Source organism: Dromaius novaehollandiae, chromosome 2, assembly GCF_036370855.1.
Source record: "Dromaius novaehollandiae isolate bDroNov1 chromosome 2, bDroNov1.hap1, whole genome shotgun sequence".
NCBI lineage: Eukaryota > Metazoa > Chordata > Aves > Casuariiformes > Dromaiidae > Dromaius > Dromaius novaehollandiae.
In genome coordinates, this window is record NC_088099.1 from 102,295,993 (window position 1) to 102,323,216 (window position 27,224).

Here is a 27,224-nt window from a genome sequence, read left to right on the forward strand (position 1 = left end):
TGTTGGGGTAATGTGAGGGGGATGATGTGAGGGGGATGATGTGTGGGGGTGTTGGGGTGGTGTGGGGTTATGGATCCACGGTGTGTGCGTTGATCTGGAGGGTGTCGGACTGGTGTGTGTGAGGACCCCAAGGGTGTTGAGGTGATGTGTGGGGGTTGTGGAGGGTGTTGGGGGCAGCGTGTGTGGGGGATGGTGTGTGGGGGCGTTGGGGTGGTTGTGGAGGGTGTCGGGGCAGCGTGGGGGGGTGGTGACGCGTGTGGAGGGTGTTGGGGCGGCGCGGGGGGTTATAGAGGGCGCTGGCAGGGTGCGCGCGGGGGACCGTTGGGGGTGCGGGGGCGGTGCGCGCGGGGGACCGTTGGGGGTGCGGGGGGCGGTGCGCGCGGGGGCCGTAGGGGTGCGGAGCCAGGGCGGTGTGTGGGGCGGGAGCGCGGAGCGGAGGGCGGGCGGCAGCAGGGGCGGGGCGGGGCCGGGGCCGGGCGCGGGGGAGGTGGCTGCGGCCCGGGGCTTTTCGCCGCTCGCTGTCTTGGCGCTGCGATGGCTGTGCTCCGCTGCGGCCCGGCCTGGTGGCGGCTCCTCTCCTTGGCGGCCCTCGGCCCTGTCCTCTGCAGCGCGCCAGGCCAGGCGGAGCCGGCGCCGGAGCCGGGCCAGGCCGCCGAGCCGGACCCGGACCCGCACGGGCGGCACCTCTACAACGGGGAGATGCTGCGGCACGGCGCCGCCGCCGCCCCCCACTTCGTCATGTTCTTCGCCCCGTGGTGGGTATCCGGCCGTGGCGGGCGGCGCGGCGCGGCCCGGCGCGGCGCCCTCGCCGCCCGCCCCTTCCCCCCGTTGACGTGGCGGCGGAGGCGGCGGGGCCGGGCCGGCGCGGCGGGGGCGGAGGCGGCCGCGGTGGGGTTGCGCCGCGGCCGCCCGCCGCCCCGCGCAGGCTGCTCCCCGTCGGCGGGGGGCGCGGCGTGGGGGCGCGGGCGAGGCGGCGGCTGGGGGCGGCGGCGGGCCGGGGCTGACACCCCCCCCCCACCCCGCGCCGCGGGGAAGGCGCTGCCGGCGGCGCTGCGCCGGGGCTGACCCCCCCCCCACCCCGCTCCGCGGGGAAGGCGCTGCCGGCGGCGCTGCGCCGGGGCTGACCCCCCACCCCCACCCCGCTCCGCGGGGAAGGCGCTGCCGGCGGCGCTGCGCCGGGGCTGACCCCCCCCCCACCCCGCCGCCGCGCTCGGGCCTGCAGGAGCCGGCCGGGACCGCCTGGCGTTTGCAAGAGCCTTTATAGCCGGGTGTCTTCCGCTGACTCCGTGCCCCGCTCTGGCACATGCTTTCTTGCTGAAGTTATGCTCCCTTGGTCATCGGGAAATTGAGGGTCTTGTGTCCCCGAGGCCGCAGGCAGCCGCGCCGAGCAGCTGTGCGCTCGCAGGACCGGAGAGTCCCCCAGTTTGCCATACCTGTGCTGGGCTTTCGTCTTCAGCTGGGACGTTTGACATAAGAGCAGCTGAGAAGAGTCCAGGAACACAGCTTTCTTAGATATTTCATCTGTCAAGGGGACAGTATTTCTCATCACCCAATCTTTGTAGTGGTTGCTCATAGTCTTTTTTTATCATCTCTTCCCCAAACCCGCCCTCTTTTTTTTTAGTTTGTTTCTGACCTACAGATATCCAGTAGCGGGTTGGGGGATTCTTGTTGTCAGGGTTTGTTATGTTTTTTTTTCCCCCTGTTTTCCTCCATTTAGATAAAGTTAATGGAACAATGTCTTTGCACAATACGTGTTCATCTTAAGTAATCTGTTGGTACATGGTGCCATTTAGGCACATGTGTGTCATGATAATCTCTGAAATCAACACTAGAAAACTATCTCCTTTCTAAACTGAAAAACCTACTTCATTTTTTGGGTTATTACCTTCAGCTTTTTTAGTGATTTTTCTCAAATGCAATACAAAAACATTAAGCCAAAGCTTAAATGAACAGATGTCATCCTTTATCCTCTGAAGATCACAAAAGTGGAGGAAGCCTAATTTTCTGGTGATGGACCTTTGAGAGTGCCTTTGAGAGTCTCAGAAATTCACATGAGCAGGAGTGCTTCTACTCTTTGTTCTGTTTTCAGGTGTTAATGTCTATGTCTCATCAAGTTTTGATTGACTGTATCACAGTCATCTCTAAAATGAGATAAATTTCTGCCTTGGCATACTGCTTAAGGGAGATCCTGTGCCAAATAGGCTGTTGCAGAGTCTAGCATCTGCTCCATATTCTCAGCTAGCATCAAAGAGAGCTCTGGCCTTGCATACTTGGGCCACCCCATGCCCTTGGGAGGGCTGGGAATCTCTGCCTAAGTGGAGTGTGAGGGAATTGCATAATTTTTTAGACTTGTTACTGCTTCTCTCCACATAACTCTCACCCTTAATAGGTCTCATCCAGATCTCTGGGCCACAGTTTCAGGGCCCTTGGTCTGGATGCCCAGTTCCTGACAGGCATCAACAGCCTCAAGTTTCAGATCCAAGGGGAAGAGAAGGAAAGGGAACTTCTGAGGGCTTGAGAAAGGTGCTTAGACATGCCAATAGTTTTATTGTCAGTGGGATCACACTGCAGTCTGATAGCCCTGGAGTTTATATTAGAATCTCCTTCCCTGTTCCTAAGTGATTCTAACATGATAACCTACTAATGCACCTCACCAGTGCACATGTTTTGGTACTGCTGTCTGTAGTTGCAAGGGAGAAGCCCAGCAAACAATCCAGTGTTCCTTTAGGATTTTCTTTGGGATTGCTATAGATGCTGCTAACATTGTCTCCTGAGTACTAACTTAAGAGTTAGGTTCGACGGAGTCAACCTAACCCATCCCCTCAGGATTCCTGAAAGAAATCTCACTGAGGACCTCACCCCCACCCCTTTGAGAGCAACAGTTCAGATGAAGTGCTACATTTGTTTCAGATATGGGCTCCTCCAAAAACAGAGCACTCCAGGTCATTTGCTTATCAGATGTCTTGAGATTTTTTTTTTTTTGTCATTGGCCTGTTACCCTTAGTATGTATGCTCAGCTATGGACAGAACCATGAACCGGTTAGTCTCTCATTGGCTCTAGATATTCTGAGATTTTGGCCCTGACAGTCACTCATCTACAGAGGAGTGGGGAGTCCAAGGTCCCTTAGTTGGAAGGAACCTCAAATGAGCGGTTTCAGTGCTTTATTTTGATCGCTCTAGATCGTTTCAACATAGAGTTCACACAGCTGAAGCAAACTGGATCTCTGGAGTTTGTTGCTTTTGAATGGGATTGACTCTGTTCACTGGAATTTACCTTGGCTGGATTCATTTGTCCAGAGGGAGGCCAGTCCCACATTGCTCGTACTGGTATACCTGACTGTCCCAGGGCATAGACGTTTTTGAATTGGATAATGATGTGGGAGCTGCCCTAGCTGATTGTAGAACTGAAGCTGTACTAGTAGCCTTCAAGAATGTCTCTGTTGCCTGCTACCTGCAGAGGGCTTATCAGTAACTGGAGATTTTTGATGTGTCTAGTCCATATGTATGTTTACTTGTCTTCTCTTCATAGACCAGTAAGTCCACCATCCAGTTTTCCAGGAGAGAGGCACTGTTGTAAGAGGGACACTGATCTATCAGTGTGAGGTAAAGCAGTGTGGTGCCTTATAAATACTGCCACAGCAAAATCATCTCCAGGCATGATCAATTCTGGCACGTGGTTGTTCAGAGTTAAAATGGGCTGCCTATCCCCAAACTCCTGTAGATAACCTCTTTTCACCCTTGCATCCTGATGGCTGTTTTTCAGAGGTCATTTTTCAGAAAGGTGGATCTTTTGGGATCTTGATTTATGTTTGTCAGCAGAGATTATGAATGTTTGCACCATCCTAGCCTTTGTAGAGAAGGAATACCAGGACTCCTCACTGACTGTCAGGTCTCCACCATCCCCAGTACTAGAACTAGCTGCTCCTCCAGTCCCACTAATTTAATCTGAAGCAATAGCAACAAAAGACTCTGTAGGTACATGGGGCTAAGGGTGCCCTGTGGTGTTAGATGGTCTTGCTGACTTTTTTTTTGGCTTCTCTGATTTTTTTTATACTCTGCAGCTACCTTTTATGAATTCTAATAAAAGTACTTCAAATACTGTCTGGCCTTGGAGTTAAATTCACCACTGAGATGTCATGACTCCATATTAGCATGATGTTCCAGCAGTCAAAAATCGTGAAAGCTACTCTAACGCGATTTGTGGAAGATAGAGATAGATGCAGGGCTGGGCTCATAATTAATCAGTCAATTCATGGTTGTTTTTTCTTATAATTGTTAGTATTTATGAAAACCAAGAATGACTTTTTAGTGGGTTTACTGATTGAGATATGAGGGTTTTTTCCTACTGTATTTTAAATTTCAGCTTGTATAACCTGAAGAAGGGAGGGAATGGGGAACTTTGTGTGTAGCCAAGATAAAGATAGACAAGGCAACTGTGTTCTGTGTTTAAAAAATAGAGTTTATTATTTGAGATTTCCTTACATAGATTTCCATGCTCAGATCTTTAACATCACTATTCATGCAGTGTTTAAAATTTTCACAACTGTTAGGGGAGGGGACCAGAGAATCCAAAATTTTCTTCCTAATTCAAGGTCTGTTAAAGACTTGACTGTGGAGAGACTTCAGTCTGAAGTTAGATATTTAAGTAATGACACACTTCATCATAGTTACAGCAATAGGATGTTACTGTAATGACTAGAAAATTGATGATTGGAGTAAAACCCATTTTCTACTTTTGAGGAGTTGCTGTTACAGCAACTATATTAGGCCAGATTTTTGTAGAGATATTATTGTAATTTATAGTGTTCAGCTGTAACAAAGCACAGTATCTGGGGATTTTGATGAATGCTATTCAGAATTCGGTGCTTGATGTGTTTTATGGCTCACAAGCTCCAATTCTAGTGATGCACCTAAGCACAAGTGGCCTTATAAAGAGACTAGAAAGCATTATCTTCTTACCTGCTGCTTAAAAATATAGTATTTTGAAATGTAAGAGTGTAAAGAAAGCTAGACATGTGATTTCTCTAGAAAGTTAGAAAACTGAGAGCAGTTTTCCTCACAAAGTTCATGGAGACCTCAGTGATATGTAGGCTTTGTACTGTAAAAGGATTGATAGCAACAAGTTCTGATTTCTTGACAATTTTTATGTGAAAAAGATTTGCAATGTTTTACAACATATTTTATGTTACAACATTTATGTTTTACAAAATTACAATACTGCAGTAGTACTCACTGTTACTTACTGTAAGAGTGCTTGAATATGGAAGATTTCTGACTTAACTGTTTTGAAATTTACCAAAATCTCTGACCATTTCTATGTGTGATTTTTTTTTTTTCCGTAGAATTGTTCCCCTCTAAACATGAGCAATTGTCAGGAAATATTTTGTTCGTTCTGTTGCAGGTGTGGACATTGTCAGCGTCTGCAACCAACCTGGAATGATTTAGGAGATAAATACAACAACATGGAAAACCCACAGGTCTATGTTGTTAAAGTGGATTGTACCGTAGATATTCCATTGTGCTCTGAATTTGGCGTCCGAGGATACCCAACGTAAGTATTAGAGGATGTCTGCTTCTGTTCTTTTTTTTTTTCCCTGTAGTTTTCCATGATCCTTTGCCAGTTTGTTGAAGCTAACTTCTAAGCTATATTTTTTTACGGCTTTCTTTGTAGCCCTTTGGACTTCATATGTTCATTTTAAGTCTTTGTACTACACTGCCAAGTATTATATGACATACACTACTCTCTCTCTCTCTCTCGCTCTCTCTTTTTCTAAGAAGCTGATTTATATCTTGGAAGATGGCTGTGTTTAAATGAAGTCCAGAAGTGTTCCCCCCCACACCCCCTGAGAGCTGTTCTCTCAAGCAGTAGTGCATTATACAACACTGGCATGGCAGACCTGGTCTCTGCTAATCATCTTTTTAAAAATAATTTGTTGCATGTTCAGGTACACGATACTGTTCACAATGAATGTATAGGTGACCTCTTAAACTTTTGAGTGAGCTTGGTGCTCATAAAATGATAACTTTATAGTACCATCTAGCATAGTGGTGATGGTGGTTTGCAGACTTTTCTACATAATTTTGCTTATATTGGTCTAGGAGAAATTAATTTGGAGTTTGAATTTGTTAAACCTGTCTTGTTATAAAGGATATATGCCTTACTATGTCAGCTCTGGGAGAAAGAACATAATCTAGAGTATCTGTGAGAGATCAGACTGGGCAGTACTTTCAGGTTGGGTACACCTACACCCTTTCTAGCTGCTAAAAGGAGCAAAAAGATTTTTTTCCACGTGTGTCGTCTTTAAAGCTTCTTTCAAAAATGGATAGAATTGTTTCAGCTACTTTGCTGGTAACTCATCTTTGTGGGGATAAGGGGAAAATATTGTCTTCTGTAGCCCTTCCACAGCCTGTAATTTTTGATTTTCTTCCCTGTGCTGACCTTGTCTAATGTTACTGCTGTCCTCAGCAACAGTCCGAATTTGACAGGTACTCCTGTCTACACCAGCTTTGAGGCAGATGAGTACAACTGATTAGAAGTTGAAAATTATAAATAGCAAAGCCCTCACTGGAGCAGGAATTTTTCTTAGGGGCAGTTTGTGGTTTAGTTCCACTAGAAATGGTGAGAAACAATGAATTTTACAGCTTTATTTAAATATCCCTAAAAGTGAACACTGGTCTTCTTTGTGTACTTGAACAGTTTATATTGTGCTGCTATCTTTGTAAAATAGAGAGAGGGGCACAGATTTTGAATAAGAAAATATGAATGGATATGTAATTGATTTTTTTTCTTCCTCCTTTCTAAGATCTTTGGACATCTAAGGATAGCTAGTGTTCATTTTCATCTACTTGAAAAGTACAAATAATAAGGCAGTCATCTGCTAGTTATAGAAATAAGATGAAGGAGAATTCATGATTTCAATTTTCTTACTCTCTGAATCAGGACATGTTTAACTAGCCTGTCTAACTTGTTCTTAAAAACCTCCAGTAGGGGAGATTTCACAACTTTCTGAGTCACAGAAGGGCCATTGCAAGTCTAGTGTGTGTTATTCCTTACTCTGCTTTTCCAAACACTAGTCAAAAGAAAGGCTGCATCCTCCTTCCACCTTCTTGAGAGGGAAACTGGCTGGGATGCCGCCTGCTGGTTCCTGCGCTTCTTAGTGCAGTTGCCCCATGGTTATTTGGTGCTGTAAAATACTCTCTCAACTGAAATAGAGAAAACTTACCCTAATTTGGATGAAATAAAGGCACAGCTGGCTTTTTAAGCTAATACATTGATTTTTTTTTTCTTAGTCTTCAAAAGTATTGCCATGAGGTGTATTTTAGATGTATTTCTGTTTTATTTTTGTTGTTTCCTTCTTATAATAAAGTCATGCTTTTTCTCAAAAATTTTGACCTATCATAACAAGGAATACTTAAGAATATATTAAATAAAAAAGACAGTAGGAACTTCTTTGTCTTTTGAATACATTTGCATTATGTGGTTTTGCAACACTTTCATATGTTTAGTTTTTCCAGCTTGTGGAATAAGAAGAGAGAGAAACATTTGGGGCGGGGGGAGAAAATGTGGTGGCAAAACCACATCTTAGCAAGGGGAACTGCGGGCTAAGTATGGATAGTAGTTGAAACTAATTTTAATTTGCTTTAAAGAATAAGACCAGATCAAAAGTAGATATTGTCCCTTTGTCAAATATGCTTTCAGTTTTAACTTAATCAAATGTTTAATAGTAAGTTTTAAGTACTTTATAGAAAAATTTTGATAGCAATTATTAAAGTTACAGTCATGAAGTCCTAAGATCCCTATAAGCAATCACTTATCTTCTTGTCCTAGTCACTTGTTTCATAGTGTTTTTAATCAGTTTAATACCATGTGAAAAGTCATATATTTCAAGAGTAAGCTTGGAACAAAACATGAAAAAGAAATGCCTGAGAAAGCAAGCTTTGTATTTTTTCCATTGGGGGTGGAGAGGGGAGAACAAAACAAAATTGATGATTTTTGGCAAATTGAAATAGGATTCATAAGCATAAAGAATAATTAACCTCAGAACTAGAATCTGCAATGTTTTATTTGTGGATGCTTACTGATCAAAATAATTAAAATATTTTGATTTTTAACATGGTATTTCTGTCCCTTATTTTTAAAATCCTCTTTAAAAGTTTATATGGGAATGAAAGAAGTGTCCTAAGGTATAGCTATGACCCTTAAAGTTGAGAGAGAGGGCCTGATGCTAATGTTAATAATTTGGAGAGGTCTTACTGCAGCTTAAGCTGAATTGCTGTGAATTAGTAAAGCATTTTAACTTCCTGAGAATACTTCATGTGTGAAAATTTTTACCTCATTCTTTTCTACATTTTAATCTTTTAGCCTAAAACTGCTTAAACCAGGACAAGAACCTCTGAAATACCAAGGTCCTAGAGACTTCCAGGCTTTGGAAAAATGGATGTTGGAGAAACTAAATGAGGAACCAGCTGTAAGTTAAAAGGAAATAGGAAAAGGAAATATTTCTTTCTGCAGACTTGCTGTTCTCTCATTTATGTGGGTTAGGTTTCACTTTCCAGGAGGAAATCTGCTCCTGAGAATAAAGTTCAGATGGCAATAACAATATGGAACAGTTTCCAAATAAATCAGAATAGTAATTAAAAATGACATCCTATGACGTGCCCTTTGTTTCCTGTATTTAAAACTATGGTTCATAATGCCATTTTTAATCAAGTATTAGCATTTTCACATTTTAAGATGGAATTTTTTTGTGTCCATTCAATTGACAACTGGAGGCCATAATGTTTTCAGAGTAAGAGAATTGGTTTGGTTATACTATGGTATAAATTGCATTTGTGTTGGTCTTGGCATCCTGTGTTGTTATGAGGAAGTTATCTTTAGCTCAGTTATTAGCTGATAATTTTGTAGCCTAAAGAAGTTGTTTATAATAATCAGTCCAGTAAGTTTACCTAGCATCATCACTAGGGAAACCGTTGAGTTTAGGGGTAGCACTCAAATAGGTCAGCCAAGCCTTGCCTACAATTAAATTAAAATTGCTTTTTCTAATCAAGACAAAGCTGAAGTGATTGTTGATCACAGAACATGATTATGTTTAAATAAACTTCATGTTATGGTATTTTTAATAATTAAACATTAATGCTAAACTGTTTTAAGAAATGTACTTTGAATTTTTTTATTTGTTTCCAACCCTGACCTAGTATCTAGTAAATAGCCATTCTCTTTAGCTGAAGTGCAATGTGTTTGCTGCAACTTACCTATAAAGTGTTTGCTCCTTTTCCATTGTTCCTGATCTCATGGGACCATTAGGTACCTCCTCCCTGTATTAGAGGAGCAGAAAACAGCTTTCTCGCCATCTATTTTTAAATAGCCAAAAGACCACCAAAACTGGTGTGATGGCACATGTGGCTGATCCATGAAGCTGTGGAGGAAAACTGTTACACAGTCTAAGTGTATGAATATATAGTAATGTTATGAATGTTAGAGCAGTTGCTGTGCACTGTGACTGTACTGCAGCATGATGGGAGACTGTTATTTCAGTGACTCTGATAGCTGGTTTCCATGTGGTAATCTTTTTCACATTTGACATTCAAGTAATTGTTAGGAAACATTTGATAATCTAAATTAAGCAAAATTAGGAGGACACCGTTTTAGGAATTTGAAATTACAGATGTAGAGTTAACAACACTGCCACAGAATGGCATGGTACAGGAATCAAATATTGTATATTTACTGTATGAGACAAATATAAATTAATTTTTCTCATGAATAGGATCTAGAACCTGATGTGGAACCACCAAAAGCACCTGAACCTAAGCAGGGACTGTATGAACTCTCAGCAGACAATTTCAGGATGCACATAGCAGAAGGTAACTACTTTTTTCGTAAGCAAGACAGACCTGCTTACAGAGAATTCAGTAGTGAGAAGTCTGCAACAGAAATGTTAGTTTTAAAGGTACCCCCTTCCTACTGTCTTTTCCAATAATGCATATTGAAAGAGGATGAAATGACACATTGTATAAAATGCACTGATTTCATTACATATTGCATACCAAAAATGCACTGGTTTCATTACATATTGCATACCATGAGAAAGTTTAAGAACAGTAATCCAGTAAGAAAATAGTAACATTAGGGCCCCTAATCACATGTAAGAAGAAGCAAGTGAGCTTGCTTGACTAACCTTTCCCTTTTCTGTGAGCTCCTCGCTCAGTTGCATTCTTGCTATTCACCAAATGATTTTGCAAGTCCCATTTCCTCTTTCCTAGGCATTGACTTGTTCATACTCCCAAGCTACTTTTCTAGCCAAGTATTACCCCCCCCCTTCCTACTCCACCCCAGTGTGGATCCTTATTTGATATTGTTTAGCCTTCTTCCTCCAGAATTTAATGTGGGCAAAACACCTAGCTTCAGTTTGGCCATTTCTGAAAATGTTGTGTCTGGAAGCTTTAAAAAAATAAGCCCAAATGTGATACCTAACATGGGAAATTTCACCCCCCGCACAGTGGGTCTTTTAAAGAAATGAGCAAGATCTTACAGTACAAATTTTTGGGCTACCCTAAAAACATGTGGTCGTACTGTCTCTCTCTTTTTTCTTGAAAGCAAAGGTGAGACTAAGTTAACTATCTGTGCCCATGTGATACCATGAGTGAGATGGATACGAGAACTTCTTAAAGTAACTATTAATTAATTAGAAATATTTTCAGGTGTAAAAGTGCATTTTGTGCCACTAACTTAAAATGTACCTGTATATGTGGCTTAACACTGAATTACATTAAAATTCTTCATGAATTCTTTCCTGAGCCTTCAGGGACACATTGAGCATTAAACAACAATAAGCACTATTTTCCCAGTCTGTAAATTTAAGTTCAGTGCATGTGTGAATGTCTTAAGCTGTAGCCACTGGCATTTGTACGTACGTGGAGGAGGTGGTCTTACTGTCGTATTTTATGGTTGAGCAGATTTATGATCATCTGTGAAGCTGTTGTCCTCTCTTGACTTCTGTCACAAGAAATTCAGTGCTTAAATTTAGCAGCAGGCTTAGCAGTTCCAGTTAGACTGTTGACTTTCATTCTTAATCAGTCTCCCTTTACCTTTTCGGTGCTTCAGGGCTATTTTTCTGTCGGGGAGGAGCCCAGAGCACGTGATTATAAAATAGTTATTTCTGACTAGATGTTCTCATTATTCATCAGAAATTTCATTTTGCAGTTTACTTCGCCAAAGTGAAGTAACTCGATCAGCTTGAAAGCGTTCCTGGTGCAGATTAGGCAAGTCAGAGTTCACTACTACTGCAGTTTACATTTCCTAGTTATTTTGTGGCATCTTTCGTCTGACTTTCTTCTGTGAACAAGCACTCAAACTAGAACAGAATTCTAGTAGTATCTGTTCCAAAGCAGTCTTCAAAGGATTGCAGCTAATGCTTTTAAAAAGAGCTTTCCCCCAATTGCTGGTGTTTCCTTCAAATGCATTTTTTTGTTTGTTTTAATTATGTTCATTTTTATGTTGTATTAATAGAGCATTGCCTTGATGTGTGCAAAAGCCTGCAGCATCTTGAATTAATAGTAATCTTAATTGAAGGAAATTACATTTTCTGGTACTCTTCAATTAAGTTTATGCTTTTAAACTAAGCATTAGTATGAGATAGTAAATTTTTGGGGTGTTCCATAGAGAGGAGAGTCTGTACTAATGACAGCCATTTCTGAGTAGTTAACATGAAAATACAAAGAGCAGGGCAGAAGAGAACTGTAAGCTAAATAAAATTATTTGCATAGCTCAGAGACTTGATGCAGTGGTGTTTGCTTAGAAATGTTTAAGTTGAAGTCTAATATTTACATTGATTAATGCTATTATAAATACATAGTCCTTTGTGGTTCTTTCTACTGTGTAATTGTGCAAGTGATTGACTTGGTAGATTTAGAAATTCTAGCAACTGGTTAGGTTGAAAATATGATAGTTTTAATAACTCATTTGTTGGCTTGAGGTTGTGAAGCTGTTCAGAATTTCAGGGAAATTGGGAATACTATGGTACTGCGTACCATATTGAAAACCTAATAGCTGAAGTATTCTCTCCTTGCCTTTATTCTGCTTTATTTCCTATCTGTAACCCAGGAAATAAGTTGCACTCTGCGATTACTATCTAGTCTTTTAATTGTAGCCAAATTCATTCCAAATGAGTTGGATCTAATCTTTCTTTTTTTTTTCTTGACTTCAAAGGTAATCACTTTATCAAATTTTTTGCCCCTTGGTGTGGTCATTGCAAGGCTTTGGCCCCAACATGGGAACAGCTGGCTCTAGCATTTGAACATTCGGAAGCTGTCAAGATTGGCAAGGTTGGTGAAGTGTTTTGTTCTTTATCTGTTTTGTGTGAATGAATGTTTCAGCCAAGTATCATGCCATTCATTCTGTGCTCTGCAAATAACAATCCTGTTTTGTTTGTCACTTTGTAAGCCCTTTTACCTTTCCAATAGACATAGTTCACTTTATTTTGAAAAGATGGCTAATTTGTTACAACTGACAGGACTTCCCCTTTTTGAGCAAGGACTTGACAGAGATGTTGAACACAGCTCCCTGTGTTTCAAAGATGTAAAGGAGTAAATCAGGTACTTTAGATGATGGGAGTAATATTTTGAGATTTGCTTTTTATTATGCTTCTCCTTTGTCAAAACTTGATAGACTTCAGTATTTATTTTGAGTGGCAATGTGACTTACACTAATTTGCTGTTTACAGCACTGGATTTCTTTTTAGACCTACAGAGCCTAATGATGAGTTATTTCTCTCTTTTTTTGTTTTTTTTTCTTTCTCTTCACCCCCCCCCCCCCCATAGAGCTTTCTAAAGGTTTCAGGTGGCCTTCCACCTTAAAAACTGATATCTTGTCCTGCTTTACTATTTCCCTTAGGGATGATAACCAGATTCTGTGGTGTATTTACCATGGGAGCTTGTTACTTGTACGTGGAGTGACTCCTATGCAGAGGTATGGAGGTGGTCCTGCAATTGCAGTTACTCACTTAATTTGCTGACCCATACCTAAGTCCGGGTGGCTAATGATGTGAATCCCTCTGTATCTGCTAACAGTGGAAAACCTACTGGGCCCAACTTCCATATCCTTAAGCCTTCGGATTGGCTCTGCTAATCTGAAAGACAGCATAACCGTTAGCAGTGCTATCAGTCTTGCAGAGGGACAAAAAAGCTGCAGTCTTCCCTGTCTCTGCCCTCATAGCACTTTCAGCTATTACTGGGGGTGATGAGCTTTACTGCTTTTTTCTATGAAATGCTTTTTGAAAGTCCTTTAACTCAGATACGCTGTAGAGGTACAGAGCAGGTCTGAATGGTTGAACTTGGGAGAGGAAGATGCATCATTTTGAAACCTGGTGGATATAAAATTAGATTTTTTTTCTGAGAAAACATATCAGAGGATATTGCTCCTTTGATACTGTTTGTATCAAATGTTGCATGTGCTGATTTACTTTCTCAGAATCTGGAATGCTTATTGTATGATAAAATCATTGCTTAGCTTACATATCTTCTTTGAAGCTATCATTCTCTGTTATCCAGAGAAACATAAACCAAAAATTTCCAAAATCTGTTTTATTCAGTTGTCTGTTGTGTTCAGGTGTTGCACAGTTACTGTTACTGATATTTGCTATTTAGTAAAGCCACTAAGATTTGTCCCAATGCCTAGTCAGTTTTGTTAATTGTATATGCTATGAAACTATTTGAAATATGTCTTCAGTAAGATTGTAAGTCTGTAAGTAAACAGGAAACACAACTGTTTCTGAGAAGGTTGAATGATGACCTTCATGTAATCTGGGGGAATAGTGTCTTAATAGCAATGCTGTCTACTGGCAGGATTCTGTGTAATCTTTGGAATTGATCTACAGTGATCTGGAGCAAAGTGTTTCTAATGTAACATTCAAAATCCAAGTGCTCTGTTGAGCAAAGGCTCCCTTGCTGCAGTTACATTTTTTCTTTACTTTGAAAAAGACTATAAACTGTTGACTTTATAGATTGGTGTATGGAAAATTAGAACTGAATGTTGCTGTGCACTTGGAATTTTCCTTGGAGTGAAGTTAACTTATGAGCTGTTGACATGTCTTGTGATTTTAAATAGTGGTCTTTTTTGTTTAGAAAAAAAAGAAAAAGAAAAAAAGGGCGAGCCAATAAATCTTCACTTTGAAGCTCTATTAGCATTTTGTGTCTTACTACCCATGTAGTGATCTTATTCACTGAAAATACCAGCACTTATTTTAATTGGAGTATTTAATTATGTCTTCATTATTTTTTGCTACTGTTTCTACCTCTATCCATGTCATGTCTGTGTTCTCCCGCTCCCCAAAACAAACACACAGCTTCCCAGTTAGACAACCAAACCACTCTTTGGAAGGCAGACATAAGAGTTCTCAAGACAGCACTTGACAGGGACTTTTGCCAAGACATGCATTGCTTGCTTCTGTATTTTTCAGAGATTCTAAACTTAAGGGAGGGTATGGTGCTTGTTGTCTGTTTATTTTATGCACTAAATGATTTATAATTTTTTTTCAAAATGTAGGTTGATTGTACCCAGCATTATGAAGCCTGCTCTGAAAATCAAGTTCGTGGCTATCCCACTCTCCTCTGGTTTAGGGATGGTGAAAAGGTGAGTCTGCAAGCTCCCCAGAAGGTCAGACCATTTTTTCCTGAATTAAGATAGTACCTGGGTTGTGCTTGCATACTAGGATAAAACATGTAGTGGGCGTATATGAAAGTCTTGTGAGAGAGTTTGAAGATATTGGAGGTTCAGTTTGGTACTGGAAGAAGTGACCCACATTTATCCACAAAATTTAGAGCCTGTTGGTGTTTGTGGTCTGCAAATATCCATAGGGTATTCATAAATCTATAAGCAGTATCTCCAAGTATGCTACCATATGAGAGAATTCTGGGTATGCTTTATCTGAACACCTTACCTCCTATGGAACACAAACAAAATACATGAAATAGAAATAATAAAAGGTTTTGTAATCTTCCACAGTGTGTATCTGAAGGTTCACATCTGTAAGCGGTGCCTATCTGCTGATGTCTGAGAATGCAAGTTCATATTACAAATATGAGCGCTTGCTATGACACTGGGAGAGTCTTGTGCCCCCAGCTGACCTTTCTTCTTGTAGCAATTCAAAGAATTAAAATATTCTGAAGAAGAGTTTTGGGGAAGTAAAATTTTTAAAATACTGCGTTCATGAACAGCAGCAAATAAACATTCATATTTTGCACTTTAAAGATACTTTATATCTGTTAAAGTAAATGGATTTTAAAAGTAGTCCTGCAAGCAGAGAACCCAGGACTCTTCTTTTAGCTATTACACACTAAGATCTGGGGGGTTTTGTTTTCTTGACGCATTCATCTTGCATTTGTTTTTGCACAGCTACAGCACAAAAGCTCTAAGATTTGCCACTCAGTCCAGTTTAGCGGCTGTTCATTGGGGCAGTTTTCTAGGCACTTTATGGGGCACTGCAGCTTGTTTCCCCTCTTCTGAGGCAGATGTTCCAGCTGCTTGGAGATCGGATAAAATGTTTGCTTCTTTTTTCTCCCAGATCTGCTTCTAAAAAGAAAGTGACTGTAAGTACATGCAAACATGTGTGATGTTTCGTATGAGCACACCTATAAGATCAGGCAACCCAGGGAGCTTTAATGAAGAAGCATCTATTTTTTTGTATCCCTGCCTAATTCATACAGAAGATATGGGACCTTGTTACTGCTTAACCAGCTGTGCCTGGCACATGTCAGAAGCAGAACTTGAAGCTCCGAGAGAGTGCTCAGGTCAGACAGGGTGGCACGTCCAGAGTTAGAGGTATTTTCAGTTAGTTAAACTTCCATCTGTATATGGATTGGGTTTGAAGAACAGAAATGTTCTGATGCTCTAGGATGGCTTTTTCAGCTGCTTTGTGCTGCTCTCTTCAGATGCTGTACCGAGGGATTTTTCAGATAGCCACAGATGGCAACATATTTTGCCAGAACCATAAGATCTTGATGTAGAAAAGTTAGCTGTGTATTTTTGTGACAAGTCAGATCAGTAGTTTTTGGACCCTTTGCCAATTATTGAAGTTTAAGTTGCTCTGAGTTATTTGAATCAAGAATGCGGTGAAAGAAAAAGGTCAATTGCCACTGCTGTGTTTGGTAAGAATGAATCTCAACCATTAGTCTGAGCAGTATATTTGTTGACATCAAACTGGCTTTTCTCTTTCGGCAATGTGGTATTCCTTGGTGACATACTGCCATCAGAATCACATGTTCCTCCATGAACTGGCATAACATATTTAAAAAAAGAAAAAAAACACAAAAAACCCCAACAACTTTCCAGTAATCTGACCCAGAAATTCCCGGAAATCTCTCTAGCTACTATTGTACTGTTCAGTAAGAAGGGGGAGGAGAAGGACTGCCTCAGCCATTCAGCATTGTTGTCTGTAATTCCATCACTCTGTTGTCATAATTGAAATCTGGCATCACACCATCTGTATTGCTTAGAGGCAGTAGAAACCCATGGAAGAAAGGAAGGGCATTGACCCTGCTTTGCTGAAATGGATACAAACAAGCAGGTACAGGCTTCTTACGTGATTTTAAGTTAATTCCTCTGTGATTTAGGCCCATTGTGGGGAAGATGGCTATATTTATAAGAAACAGATGAGTAATAAAAGAAGGAAGATCTGTAGAAAGAGTTCTGAAGATAAAGGAAATAGTTGAAGAGGCGTATCTGTTCTTCGTTCTGATGTATGGAAGTTTGTATGCTGTTTTTTGAATAGTTATTCCTCATCTGAGAGACTTCAGGATGTATCTTTTAGCCCACACCTCATGGGACTGAAATTCGAGTTGTATCCAAAGTGGATATTTAGTGTCTTCAAAGCAATCATCACTCTTTTGAACAGAGAAATTGATGATTGTTCTCACCAAGATAGCCAAGGGTAATCATGCATGAGTCAGTCTGGAGATGGAAGGCAATGGATTGAGACTATAAACTTTTTTGAGACTGTTTGAAACTAAACTAAACTGTTTGAGACTAGACTGATTCGAGACTGTTCAAAGGGATTCTGATTTCTTGTCCTCTAGGATCATGTAAATATCTGAAATATGGAGGAGCATTTGAGGCAAACTGTGGCTTCTAAAAGATCTAGTTGGTTGAAGGCTTTTTGTGCAGGTTCGGAAGTGTGACTTAACTTTCAACATAGAGTGATCCTGTTGGAGTTGTCTGCCCTACAGAAAATGCTTGTTCTCTGTTTCCCGGGTGAACTTAAACATCTAGAGAGCGTTGCCTTACTGTATGGATATGGGTTTTCCAAGGATATGTGACAACTGTATGGGCCAGAGGAGCGATTGTGTAGTCGGATGACATGCGTGTCAGTCTTTCAGCCCTGTCAAAGCACTGAACAGAGCTCTCATGGTAACAGAGGAGACCACCAAATGGCGATGGGTATTTCATTACCCTTTGCTGTAGTTTTGGGTTCACAAAAACAGAATCTTGAAAATTTGGACTAAAGTGAGAGGTGAAGACTAAAATGAAAACATTTTGCTTCTAGATACTCACTTCTAAAGTGTCTTTCATTTAAAGGAAATTTTAGATTGTTTCTTTCTGGTACAGAAGAACCTATGGCAAATCCAGAAGAGCTGGAATGAATGGAATGGCACGGAGAGGTTTAAAGACTAGTTAATCATATTTATTATGAATATGCATACACTCGGCAATCTTACATTTTTCTGATAATTATTTATTTGCTAAATTAACTATATATACACACTTGCACAAACTATTTGATAATTGTAGGGTGACCAGTACAAAGGAAAGAGGGACTTCGATTCCTTAAAGGAGTATGTGGATTCCCAACTACAGAGCTCTCTGAAAGAGCCACTAGCAGATAAACCCACTGAAGCTCCACAGCCAACCGCAGAACCTGCCCGGGCTGAGGTAGGTGCTCCTGCGCACTGCAGCTGTATTAAAGTGTTCAGACTGTTTCAGCAGCCTGTCCCCATCTTCCATGTGTTGTTTACATCTTTGATAGCTTGACAATTTCTAAATGTAAACTACCAAATATTTTCCTGGTTACTTTTAGCAATTAATGAGTGGAATCAGATCATAAATCTTAATGGTACTTTTTTACTGACCTGAAGAAGTGGAAAGGTAAAAGAAAAAATCTGGCTCTTGTTTAATGGTTTTAATTGGTTGTTTAGATAGAGTGGCATAAATGTGGCCTTTTCAGTCTACTAAAATGCGGCACCTTAGTCCATACGACAGTGTAATTCATTGCTATGAAGATGAACATTACTTGCAAGATTCTGACTTAAACCAAGGAAGATGGCACATCCCCGAATACCCAGTTAAAAACAAACAAACAAAAAATCCTAAATGTGTAGACTTATCTGCAGAAATGACAAACAACCGAAAATTATGTAGGCTGTTTTAAATGTGTCGGGGAGAGGTGTGTTGTGGCAGTAACACTCCCCAGGTTTAGAGGCTTGTTCTAATCGTGTTTGTAGGAGCTATGGGGACTGAATACTGCTGAGGAATAGTTTTTAAACATAAAGTGTTATCAAGCCAGGAAAACACATTTCCTCTGCCTAGAAAATAATGTACGGTGACTTACACTCCCTCATAATGTAGAATGAATTTATATGAGCATAAATACAGTTTATATGCAGCTTCTCATAAGAGAATATTACTTTTCCCTTTTGACTTTTTGAGTTGGGTTACTCATCTTTTATAGAGTGACTTACAAAAAATGATGGTAGGTTTCCAGTTTTCATGCCCCTCCAAAAAGTAATTTTTTTTAATTAACCTCATATTTGGAAGATGCGCTTGTGTTAGTACAATGCAGAGAGTAGTTATTCTTCTTTCTATTTTTAGAGATGTAACATAAACCACATGTGCTATGAATTCCCACTTATGCCTTGATTGCACCAGCACACATACAAACAGGAAAGGATTGTGGGTTTTTTTTTTTTTTTTTTTTGTAAAATTATATTAGATACAGTGAAGGAGTAAATGTACGTCTTTGAAACTTTACATCCCAGCTTTGGATGCCACCGTGTTTTGGTTTCTTATCTTCAGACACGTTTGTTCTGGTTTTGTTTTTGTGAGTTTTGAAACAAGAGGCTAGCCCATGTAGCCAGCAAACACTGACTGTATTTACCATCAGCAGCCAACTGGTTCCACGGGCAGCGAAAGCAATGAGTTCGGACTCAAAATGTGTCTCCCAGTGATGAGCGCCTCTGTGGATTCCCTCATGTCTAATAAGGGCCAAGTACATGCCAATCTTTTTTTTACAAAAGTTGTAGGAGCTTTTATATCTGAGACTTGCACTGTTCTACCAAACATCACTGAAATTAGTAAAAAAAATGATGCAGAAGTATTAGGGGAGAGTGACCAGCAGATGCTCAGATTAAGTCATTGCATAACTGTCTTTTCTTAAGAAAAGAGGATAGGTAGTTCATAGTGCTATTCTGATAGTAATCTACAGATCTTTAAAATACGGGGTTTTTTATGTGGATCATGAGGAGGACCCTGTTTATGGAGCTTTCAGACTTGATATCTTGGACTGTAAATAATGTTTAGAACATCTGTTTTAATTATCCATTTAGAAATTTCAGAACAGAAGAATATGTATTTACTGATCACTTTCGCTTCACTTAATAATTTGTAATTTCTTCATTTAATAACTAGAAAGTAATTTCTGACTTTGAAATAAATTTTCAGAGGGGATAACACTTCATCTTAATAGAAAAGTTTAATTCCATTAGCTCACAATCATTACCTGTAAATACTTAAACCAGTACCTTTAATCTGTAATTTTGAATCTCCTTTTGGCTTCTCTTCCTAACACTCTTACTGTAATAAATGATAATAAATGTCAATTAAAAAATGATAAATAAATGATAATATTGTCAGTTGCTCTCTTTTTTCCCCTTCTGTCTGAATCTGAAGCTGTTTATAAACAAGAGGTTATATTTTTTTTATTTGAATCCCTCCCATCCTTAAGTCTTGCACAAAAATGAAGTCTGTTACTGTAGTGTGCTCTCATACAATGTATGTGACTGTAAGCAACATGCTTTCACCCCTTCATTCCCATATCATTGCTCCTGACATTAAGAGGAGTAAAAATTATTCAGGATGTCCATGTGAGTGTGGTGTGATGATGTTCCTTTTGACAGGCATTTATCTACATCTTTCTGAGGGAAGAAAGCAGCTGAAGGGTAGAAGTGAGGTATGCTGCTGCTACTCTTGTTGTATCATCAATAATTTTTTTTTTTTTTTTTTTTTTTTGAACAGGCTTCAGTGCTCTCCCTCTCTGAAAAAGACTTTGATGAAACTATTGCTAAAGGGGTCACTTTTATTAAATTCTATGCTCCATGGTAAGAAGTTTGCACCCATTGTTCACAATTATTGCTATTCTAAGCTGTTTGTGCATTTTGAGTTCTATGTAGTACTATATTTGTTGTCTGGAACTAAAATGTGAGTTAACTGGAGAATGTCTGAGCTGGTAGGAATTACAACAAAAAGGCTCAATCTGTATTAGCTTCCTTGGGATTCCTCTCTGTAGAAAAGCTGTCTGACAGAAAAGCTTTATTGTGTCAAGCTCCAGGTAACATAAGGAAACAAGGTAAGTGAAACTTCCTTTGTGGGCTTAGTGTGCTCCTGCACCTTAATTAAGGAAAGCTGAGGGGAGCCTGTCAGGCAGTGCTGGTTGAGCACAGAGAACATGCTGGGCTTGGGTCCCGACCAGCCACAACCAACCTCTGTTGGAAGCCTCGTTTGATCACCTGGGAATTGTTAGACTGAGGAGCTATGGATAGTGGGCTGTTACTCGTCAAATAACTGACAAAAGCTAATTTGCACAAGCAGATGTTCTTATGTTCCATGTAATGTGTTTTTATAACAACATAGGGTAGAAATGACTGGTGCAGGTGGCTTTGATGTAGATATCCAATGGAAAGTGCTGGGGAAGAAAAGTAATGTCCTATCTGGCATCTGTCATTACCTGCATATCCAGCAGAGCTTGGGATCCACTGAGTCCCCAGTATTACAAACTCACTGAACAAGTATTTCCCCCTTTTTCTTAGTGTTCCCTTTCCAAGACAAAAGGAAGGTGTAAAGTTTCTCCCTCCCGTTTATAGACTTCATATTACTTGTACTTGGATTGAATTCCAGTAAACTTGCCATCTTTCTCATCCGTTGTCCAGTCTTCTAGCCACTAGAAAGAAGCCTAGTGTAGGGGCTGAGATGAGAATGAGGCTGTATTTCACTGTGTGTGAAAGATAACATCTCTGATGTCATCACTAGCCATCCCATTAATGCAAGATTTTGACAGAACAGAAAGATCTTTTGTCTGTGGTGGTAAAGGATCACCATTACAAAGCAACAGGAGTATAAAACTATTGCCTAACTTTGACAGGAGGCATGGATATATTTCTGATTTCACGTAGTCTAAATGATGGCAGTTTTCTCCAGTGTTGTCACCCTTTAATACCACTGTATGGTTCATCCCCATCCTAACTTGATGTTTACTGCTTTTTCTTCGCTCCCTTTCTCCCTTCTGTGCATTGTCAGAGGTTGAGATGAATTCTGTGTCTGTTCTGCTACTGCGTTCCCAGTCGAATTGTTCATTAAATTCAGTTTACACCCATGCACAAAGCAGAAAGATTCTAGTTTGATTTCTGAAGCCAGGTCTTGTTTGTGGAAGTAGGAGTTCATTACCTGAGAAGCTTTTTCTGGAAAAGTTTGAGATAAACACATGATCCTTTTCCAGTTAACTTTTCTTAACAGTACTGCACTTTAACCATCTTCTCCTTTTGTGAGATTCTGACAGTGTTTTGCTGCTTCTTACAAATACTATGAGAGTGTCAGATGGCAAGCTGAGAAACAGTGGCTCAGGATGTGTAGCAAAGAAACAAGTTCTTAACCAGTATATTCTCTCTGGCTGCAATAATCAGAAAGCCACCATTGAAGAAAATACTTCATATATTTGTGTAGCTGGTATCCTAGTTTTAGCTCTGGAAATCACACTATGTTTACAGTTACAGTGCACTGCATATAAATGACCTTTTTCTCTTCCAAGTGGCTTAACTTATGTCGTTGGGATCAGCAAGCACTATTATGTTGCTTGCTACTTCTGTCCTCCAGTTATTTTTGGATAAATATTAATGTTAACTTGCATAGTAAGCATAAAATCCTCCTGTTCTAGTAGTTTTTGTGTGTGATCAAAAATTCTTTTACACTGTCACTGTGTACAACAAGGTGGCTTAAATACAGACTCAATTGTATTAAGAAAACTTCTGCAGAGGCGTCTTTTATTATTTTTGTGAATACCCTGATTCAGCCTTAAGGCAATTATGGGGCTGTTCTAATAACCCAGTGCAACAACTGCATTTAGAATAAAATGAGCAATGTAGGTTTAAAGGCTAAAGTACTTCGGGAATTCTTCTTGAAGGCTTATGAACTTAGTTAAGCCAAGTTCAAATACAAACAAACTTAATACTTTCCTTTGGTTCTGCCATTTTACTGTATTATCTCCTCTCTTGATGTTAGTGTTTCGGTGTATGTACTCTGTAGACTGCATTCTTACGTTACCGTGGGCACATAAGAGATTAAAGTGGAAATAGGATTTTTGATGCTATGGATGATATAACGGGAATTATTCTATATGTAAGGCAAATTAGAATAGGGCCTGATTTTCCTTTCTTTTTTTTTTTCTTTGTAAATAAAAGTTATTGAGTAATGAACAATTTTCAATTGCAGATCTATCTGAAAGTACAGTGGTAGTGGTTAAATTTCAAAGAAAGTGAAGTTTTTTCCCAGGAAGTTTAAACTTCCAGTGAAAAAGTACATTAAAATATTGGAATGTTTCTTAAAAACAGAAACTGTGTTGAAAAAAGCCTCTATTAAAATTGATTTTCCAGTATCAGTAGATGCTACATTGCTAAAGGAGGCAGTTAGAAGCAATTCAGTAAGGAAACTAAAATCTCATTTAAATAATTAAATATGTCACCACACATTTAGGCTTTGTAGCTTTAACTTAACTAACATTACTACCTGAAAAACTAATACTATTTCACTGCTGGAAAAACTTAATATGTAATACATTTTATAGCTTATTTAAGGCATGTTCATTTCTAAGTGATCTTATTTTTCATTTAAATATTCTCTGTGTTCTTCTTCTTTATTTGCTTTTATATTCCTCTTCAAGGTAGAATGTTAATGCAATGACATCCAGAATACCATTCCAGAAGAGCTAATGAAAGCCATAGACTGCTTTAACATTTAACTTATTTAAAATCACTCACTCGTTCTCTTAGTTCATTCACTGACATAATAGCATAAGGGAGGTGGAGGCCCAAATCATTAGGAGGTAGGAAAGGTGGCTAGTTAAACTTACAGATATCACAGTAAGACAGTAGAGATTAGACTAGAAGGTGTATCTGCTAAACAAATACCTCTCTCTGTTTCTAGGTGTGGCCACTGTAAGAACTTGGCTCCAACTTGGGAGAACCTTGCCAAAGAGCAATTTCCAGGTTTGACTGATGTCAAAATAGCAAAAGTAGACTGCACTGTGGAACGTAACGTCTGCAACAGATTTTCTGTAAGTGTGAAAGATCTGAAATGAATTAGATGATACTGTACCAAATGCTGGAGGCTCTAGCATGCAGTCTAGCTGGCTGCCTGGTGTCAGTGCAGCTGTGTTCTCCGTTAGCAAGAAAATGGTAGTCCAGAACAGCTGCTGGTGACAGGTTTTTTTCCTGGATTGTTTGTTCAGCCTCACTCATTCTGATTAGTGGATAAGGTTGACAGAAACCCTAATTTAAGAACCTTCCCTCTGTGAAAACACCAAAGTCTTGTGGCACCCACTGAAAAGTTCTTTCCTTAGAAAAAAGATGGCTTTTGGTACTGGTAGCCAGCCAGTTGAAGACAAAGCTGGAGCTGGTGTTTGCAGTTGCTAATGGAAGAGGAACATGTGCTTTCCCATTTACTTACAAATTTTCAAAACTTGTAGCTTGGCACTGAAAGCTGGTTTTTTGTGGGTTTTGGTTTTTTTAATTAAAAAGGCTTTTTAGAGTGGTTTGGTGGCTTTTCAGAATCAAGTAAATACAAATGAAGGATACCAGTGAGTCTGGAAATTAGTTACAAGTTTCTTTTTTGTTTCCCTTTTTTTTTTTCTTCTTGTCTTTGGAAGGTACGTGGTTATCCTACACTTCTGCTTTTCCGAGGTGGAAAGAAAGTCAGTGAACATAATGGAACAAGAGATCTGGAAGCACTGCATAGCTTTGTTTTGCGTCAGGCAAGAGATGAATTGTAATAAAAGTCTGGATGCTCCATCCCTGGCTGTCCTTGTACAGTAGTTGAGGGATTTAAATCATTGCTAATTTTCAAATAGTGTATTGAGGCAATTTTTTTGTTTGTTTTGGGGAAGTCGAATGTTTTAAACATTGGTATCTTCCCTCTGTGTGTGTGTTAAAGACGTGTCCTACCCTGTTTGTAAAGGGAAACGAACAAGTACTTACTGTGCAAATTGAGAATGTTTTTGGCATTAGTAGTGTTACTGTAGTTCTGCGTTCCTGCAATGAAGTGTAAATGGTTTCTTTTGAGACTAAAATACATTAGGGGAAGCAGTACAATATTTTTGTCATCCAGTTTGATTTGGTCAAAAAGTAATCCTTACAAACTGCCCACCATTACTAGAAAGGTAAAAGCTGCAGCTGCGTTAAATAAATTTTGCCTCTACAACTGTAGTTATAACCTATTTGTCTTACTATAGCTGCTGGTTAAGAAATGGAAAGTCACAGGAGGTTGAAAACACACACACCTTTGGAAGATACCAGGCTACCATGAGCTGGTTGTCTCCTGTTACTCTGCTCAACATAGGAGGTCTAGCCATAATGAACATAATGGTACTGTAACATATGCCTGAACATTAGTGATGCCATAGCGTACATACGTCAGGTGGATTTTTGTAGGCTGCTTCCGTCCAGCTCCAGAGGAGTAACTATGGGCTATTTATATAGAGCCAAAGTGAATAGGCGCTATTATAACTTCTCCGTTAACGTTAAATGATCAGTTAGATTTTAGAGCTGATGACATGAGTTTCCTACCCTCACCTGAATCCAGACTTTGGGCTGACCTGCTCCTTATCCACACTACTTAGAGAATAACAAGTAGTACAATGTTTAAATTTTCCATTCAGCTGTTGTACAGTAGTCTAAAATAGTTCCCCATTCCTCTTGAGCCTTAACCTTTTTCCAAGCTATTACTATTGCTATGTTCTGAATGGTAGACCCATGCACTCTGTGTTGCCTTGGATTATAATATGAATCTATTCTTTGGTGCATAAGATGTTCCATGTTAGATATAATTAAAAGCCAAAGAATTTCCACTGCAGATACTGTTACAATGCAATGACAATAGCAAACCAAGGACTGAATTCTGCCATCTCGTGCACAGAAACTCATGGAATGAGTATGGCTACAGGCTAATTTGACAAATCTGTCAAGATAATGATTTCTGTCCATCATATGGAGTAGAGTTTGTTTGTTTGTTTGTTTTAAGAAACAACAAATTTTTAAATCAGTAAATTTCTCCTGGTACTGACTGTTTGTCAAGAACCATTGGTTCTATTCAATCTAAAACTGTAAGGGTGAAAAATCCACAATGGAAGCTAAGTGTTGTACTGGCAGATGTATTAGATCAATGTATACATTTCTGCCTTAAAGGAAGCCTTTATTATCACGTTTTTAACAACTTTCTAGTGAAGCACAATCTCATGAGTTTCTTGTATAAAATCAAAGTGGTACAATTGTTTACACTGAGATTTTTCTAAATAAAAACTTTTTTAAAAAGCAGTCTTTCTATAAATGATACAGCACAATGAATATACAGTGACAAGTGCAATAAATTATAGCTTGTATTTACAAGAAGCCTTTTAAATGCAAGAATTAGAGGTAAGTGCATTTAATACAAGTTTAATATTGATCAAAACAATCAGTTTGTTGTTAGCTTCTGCTAGACAAATTTTAAGTCCAAAACTGTGGCTACAATGTGAATGTATCCTTTAAACCAGTTTGTTAGTTGCCTGGGTTGAAGGGGAAAAGTTGGCCAAATACTAGAATACTTCGTTGACATTCTGTCTTCCTGTAAATAAATTGTCCAGCTAGAGAATGAATGGCCCCTAAAAAAGAAAAAAACAAAACAAAAACAAAACAAAAAAAACGCACAACCTTCTACTTCTGACTTACAGCTGTAGAAGGTTCTTCCTTCTTGGGCAAAGTGGTAGTAGATGAGGCAGCTGCCAGGTGGGGAGTGGAGGGAAGTCACATAAGAACAGGTGTATAAAGTTATTGCCCAGTCAAATAGTGAACTGAGAAGATCATCCTAGTGCTTCCAACACAGGGTGCAGCCAAGCTGTCTTACACTTGCAGCATCAGACTTCAGCCGTGCTTGAAGAATAAGAGGACTTCAAGACTTGCTTTGGCACAATTTAAGATGCTTGTTATCAACATAGATGTCAGGAGACTAACAGCATTAGGTGTAGTAACTGTTCCTTCTAGACAAAAGGCAATTCCTAACATTAGCCAGAATTGCAGATTGTCTTGCACGAGATGCACGCTTTAAGGCAGAAGTACTCAAAACACTTTCTCTAGCCTAGCTTCCCCTTCTCCCCTTCCCCCCAACCCCTGGAAAAAAAAAACCTCACTGGTTTTGGGTCTTGGATGCCCATTAGATAAAACTGAAGTACAGGTCCAAGCAACTGATAAGGCCAAGCTGCTGTGTGAGATTAAGACCATCCCAGCTAGGTACAGTGCGTGTTGGCAGTCTGCTGCTTTGCAAGCCCAGGATCTCCAGAGCTGAATGGCCACTGTGGTGTAGGGGCAGTTTTTAAGAACTGCAGCAGTTTTCTCACACCACAGAGCATGGGTCCCAAACCCCTTTCTCTCACAAGGCACATAAATGGTGTTTTGAAGAGTGTTTCATCAAGATTATTTTTCCAAGGTCAAGTAGTTTGTGGAAGTATGGAAGGTAGTAGGGAAGTTCATGGTAGAATCACAGAGTCCATGTGAAGACCATTTGTCAGTGACATCCACAAGCTCTTACTACCATATTCCTGTATTTCTTCAAGATTACATTAGAATTATCATCAAAATAAAGAACTGATATGGCATTTAGTTTGGTAGGTGCACAGCATGGTTTTGGAACATAATCAGGATTCATAAGATGAACCTGTTGC

At 39.9% G+C, this 27,224-nt stretch overlaps 2 protein-coding genes across 4 annotated transcripts in view; one reads left to right on the plus strand and one right to left on the minus strand.

The window, feature by feature from the left end:
• Positions 1–441: 441 nt before the first annotated feature.
• TXNDC5 (thioredoxin domain containing 5) lies at positions 442–25,842 on the plus strand. The gene is made up of 10 exons (XM_064507065.1): positions 442–755; positions 5,402–5,551; positions 8,363–8,468; positions 9,768–9,864; positions 12,209–12,324; positions 14,543–14,629; positions 17,783–17,923; positions 20,282–20,364; positions 23,459–23,588; positions 24,180–25,842. The coding sequence occupies exons 1-10, from the start codon at positions 535–537 to the stop codon at positions 24,300–24,302; spliced, it is 1,254 nt and encodes a 417-aa protein (XP_064363135.1). The 5' UTR covers positions 442–534; the 3' UTR covers positions 24,303–25,842.
• BMP6 (bone morphogenetic protein 6) overlaps positions 4,439–27,224 on the minus strand; it is a 118,676-nt gene continuing 95,890 nt past the window's right edge. For 2 of the 3 annotated variants that reach the window (XM_064507062.1, XM_064507064.1), the window contains exon 7: positions 24,180–27,217. In XM_064507062.1, coding sequence (XP_064363132.1) covers positions 27,068–27,217 — 150 coding nt within the window. In that variant the 3' untranslated portion in view covers positions 24,180–27,067. Of the gene's footprint in view, positions 15,569–24,179; positions 27,218–27,224 lie in introns of those variants that run through there. The other variant, XM_064507063.1, reaches the window with a different exon arrangement.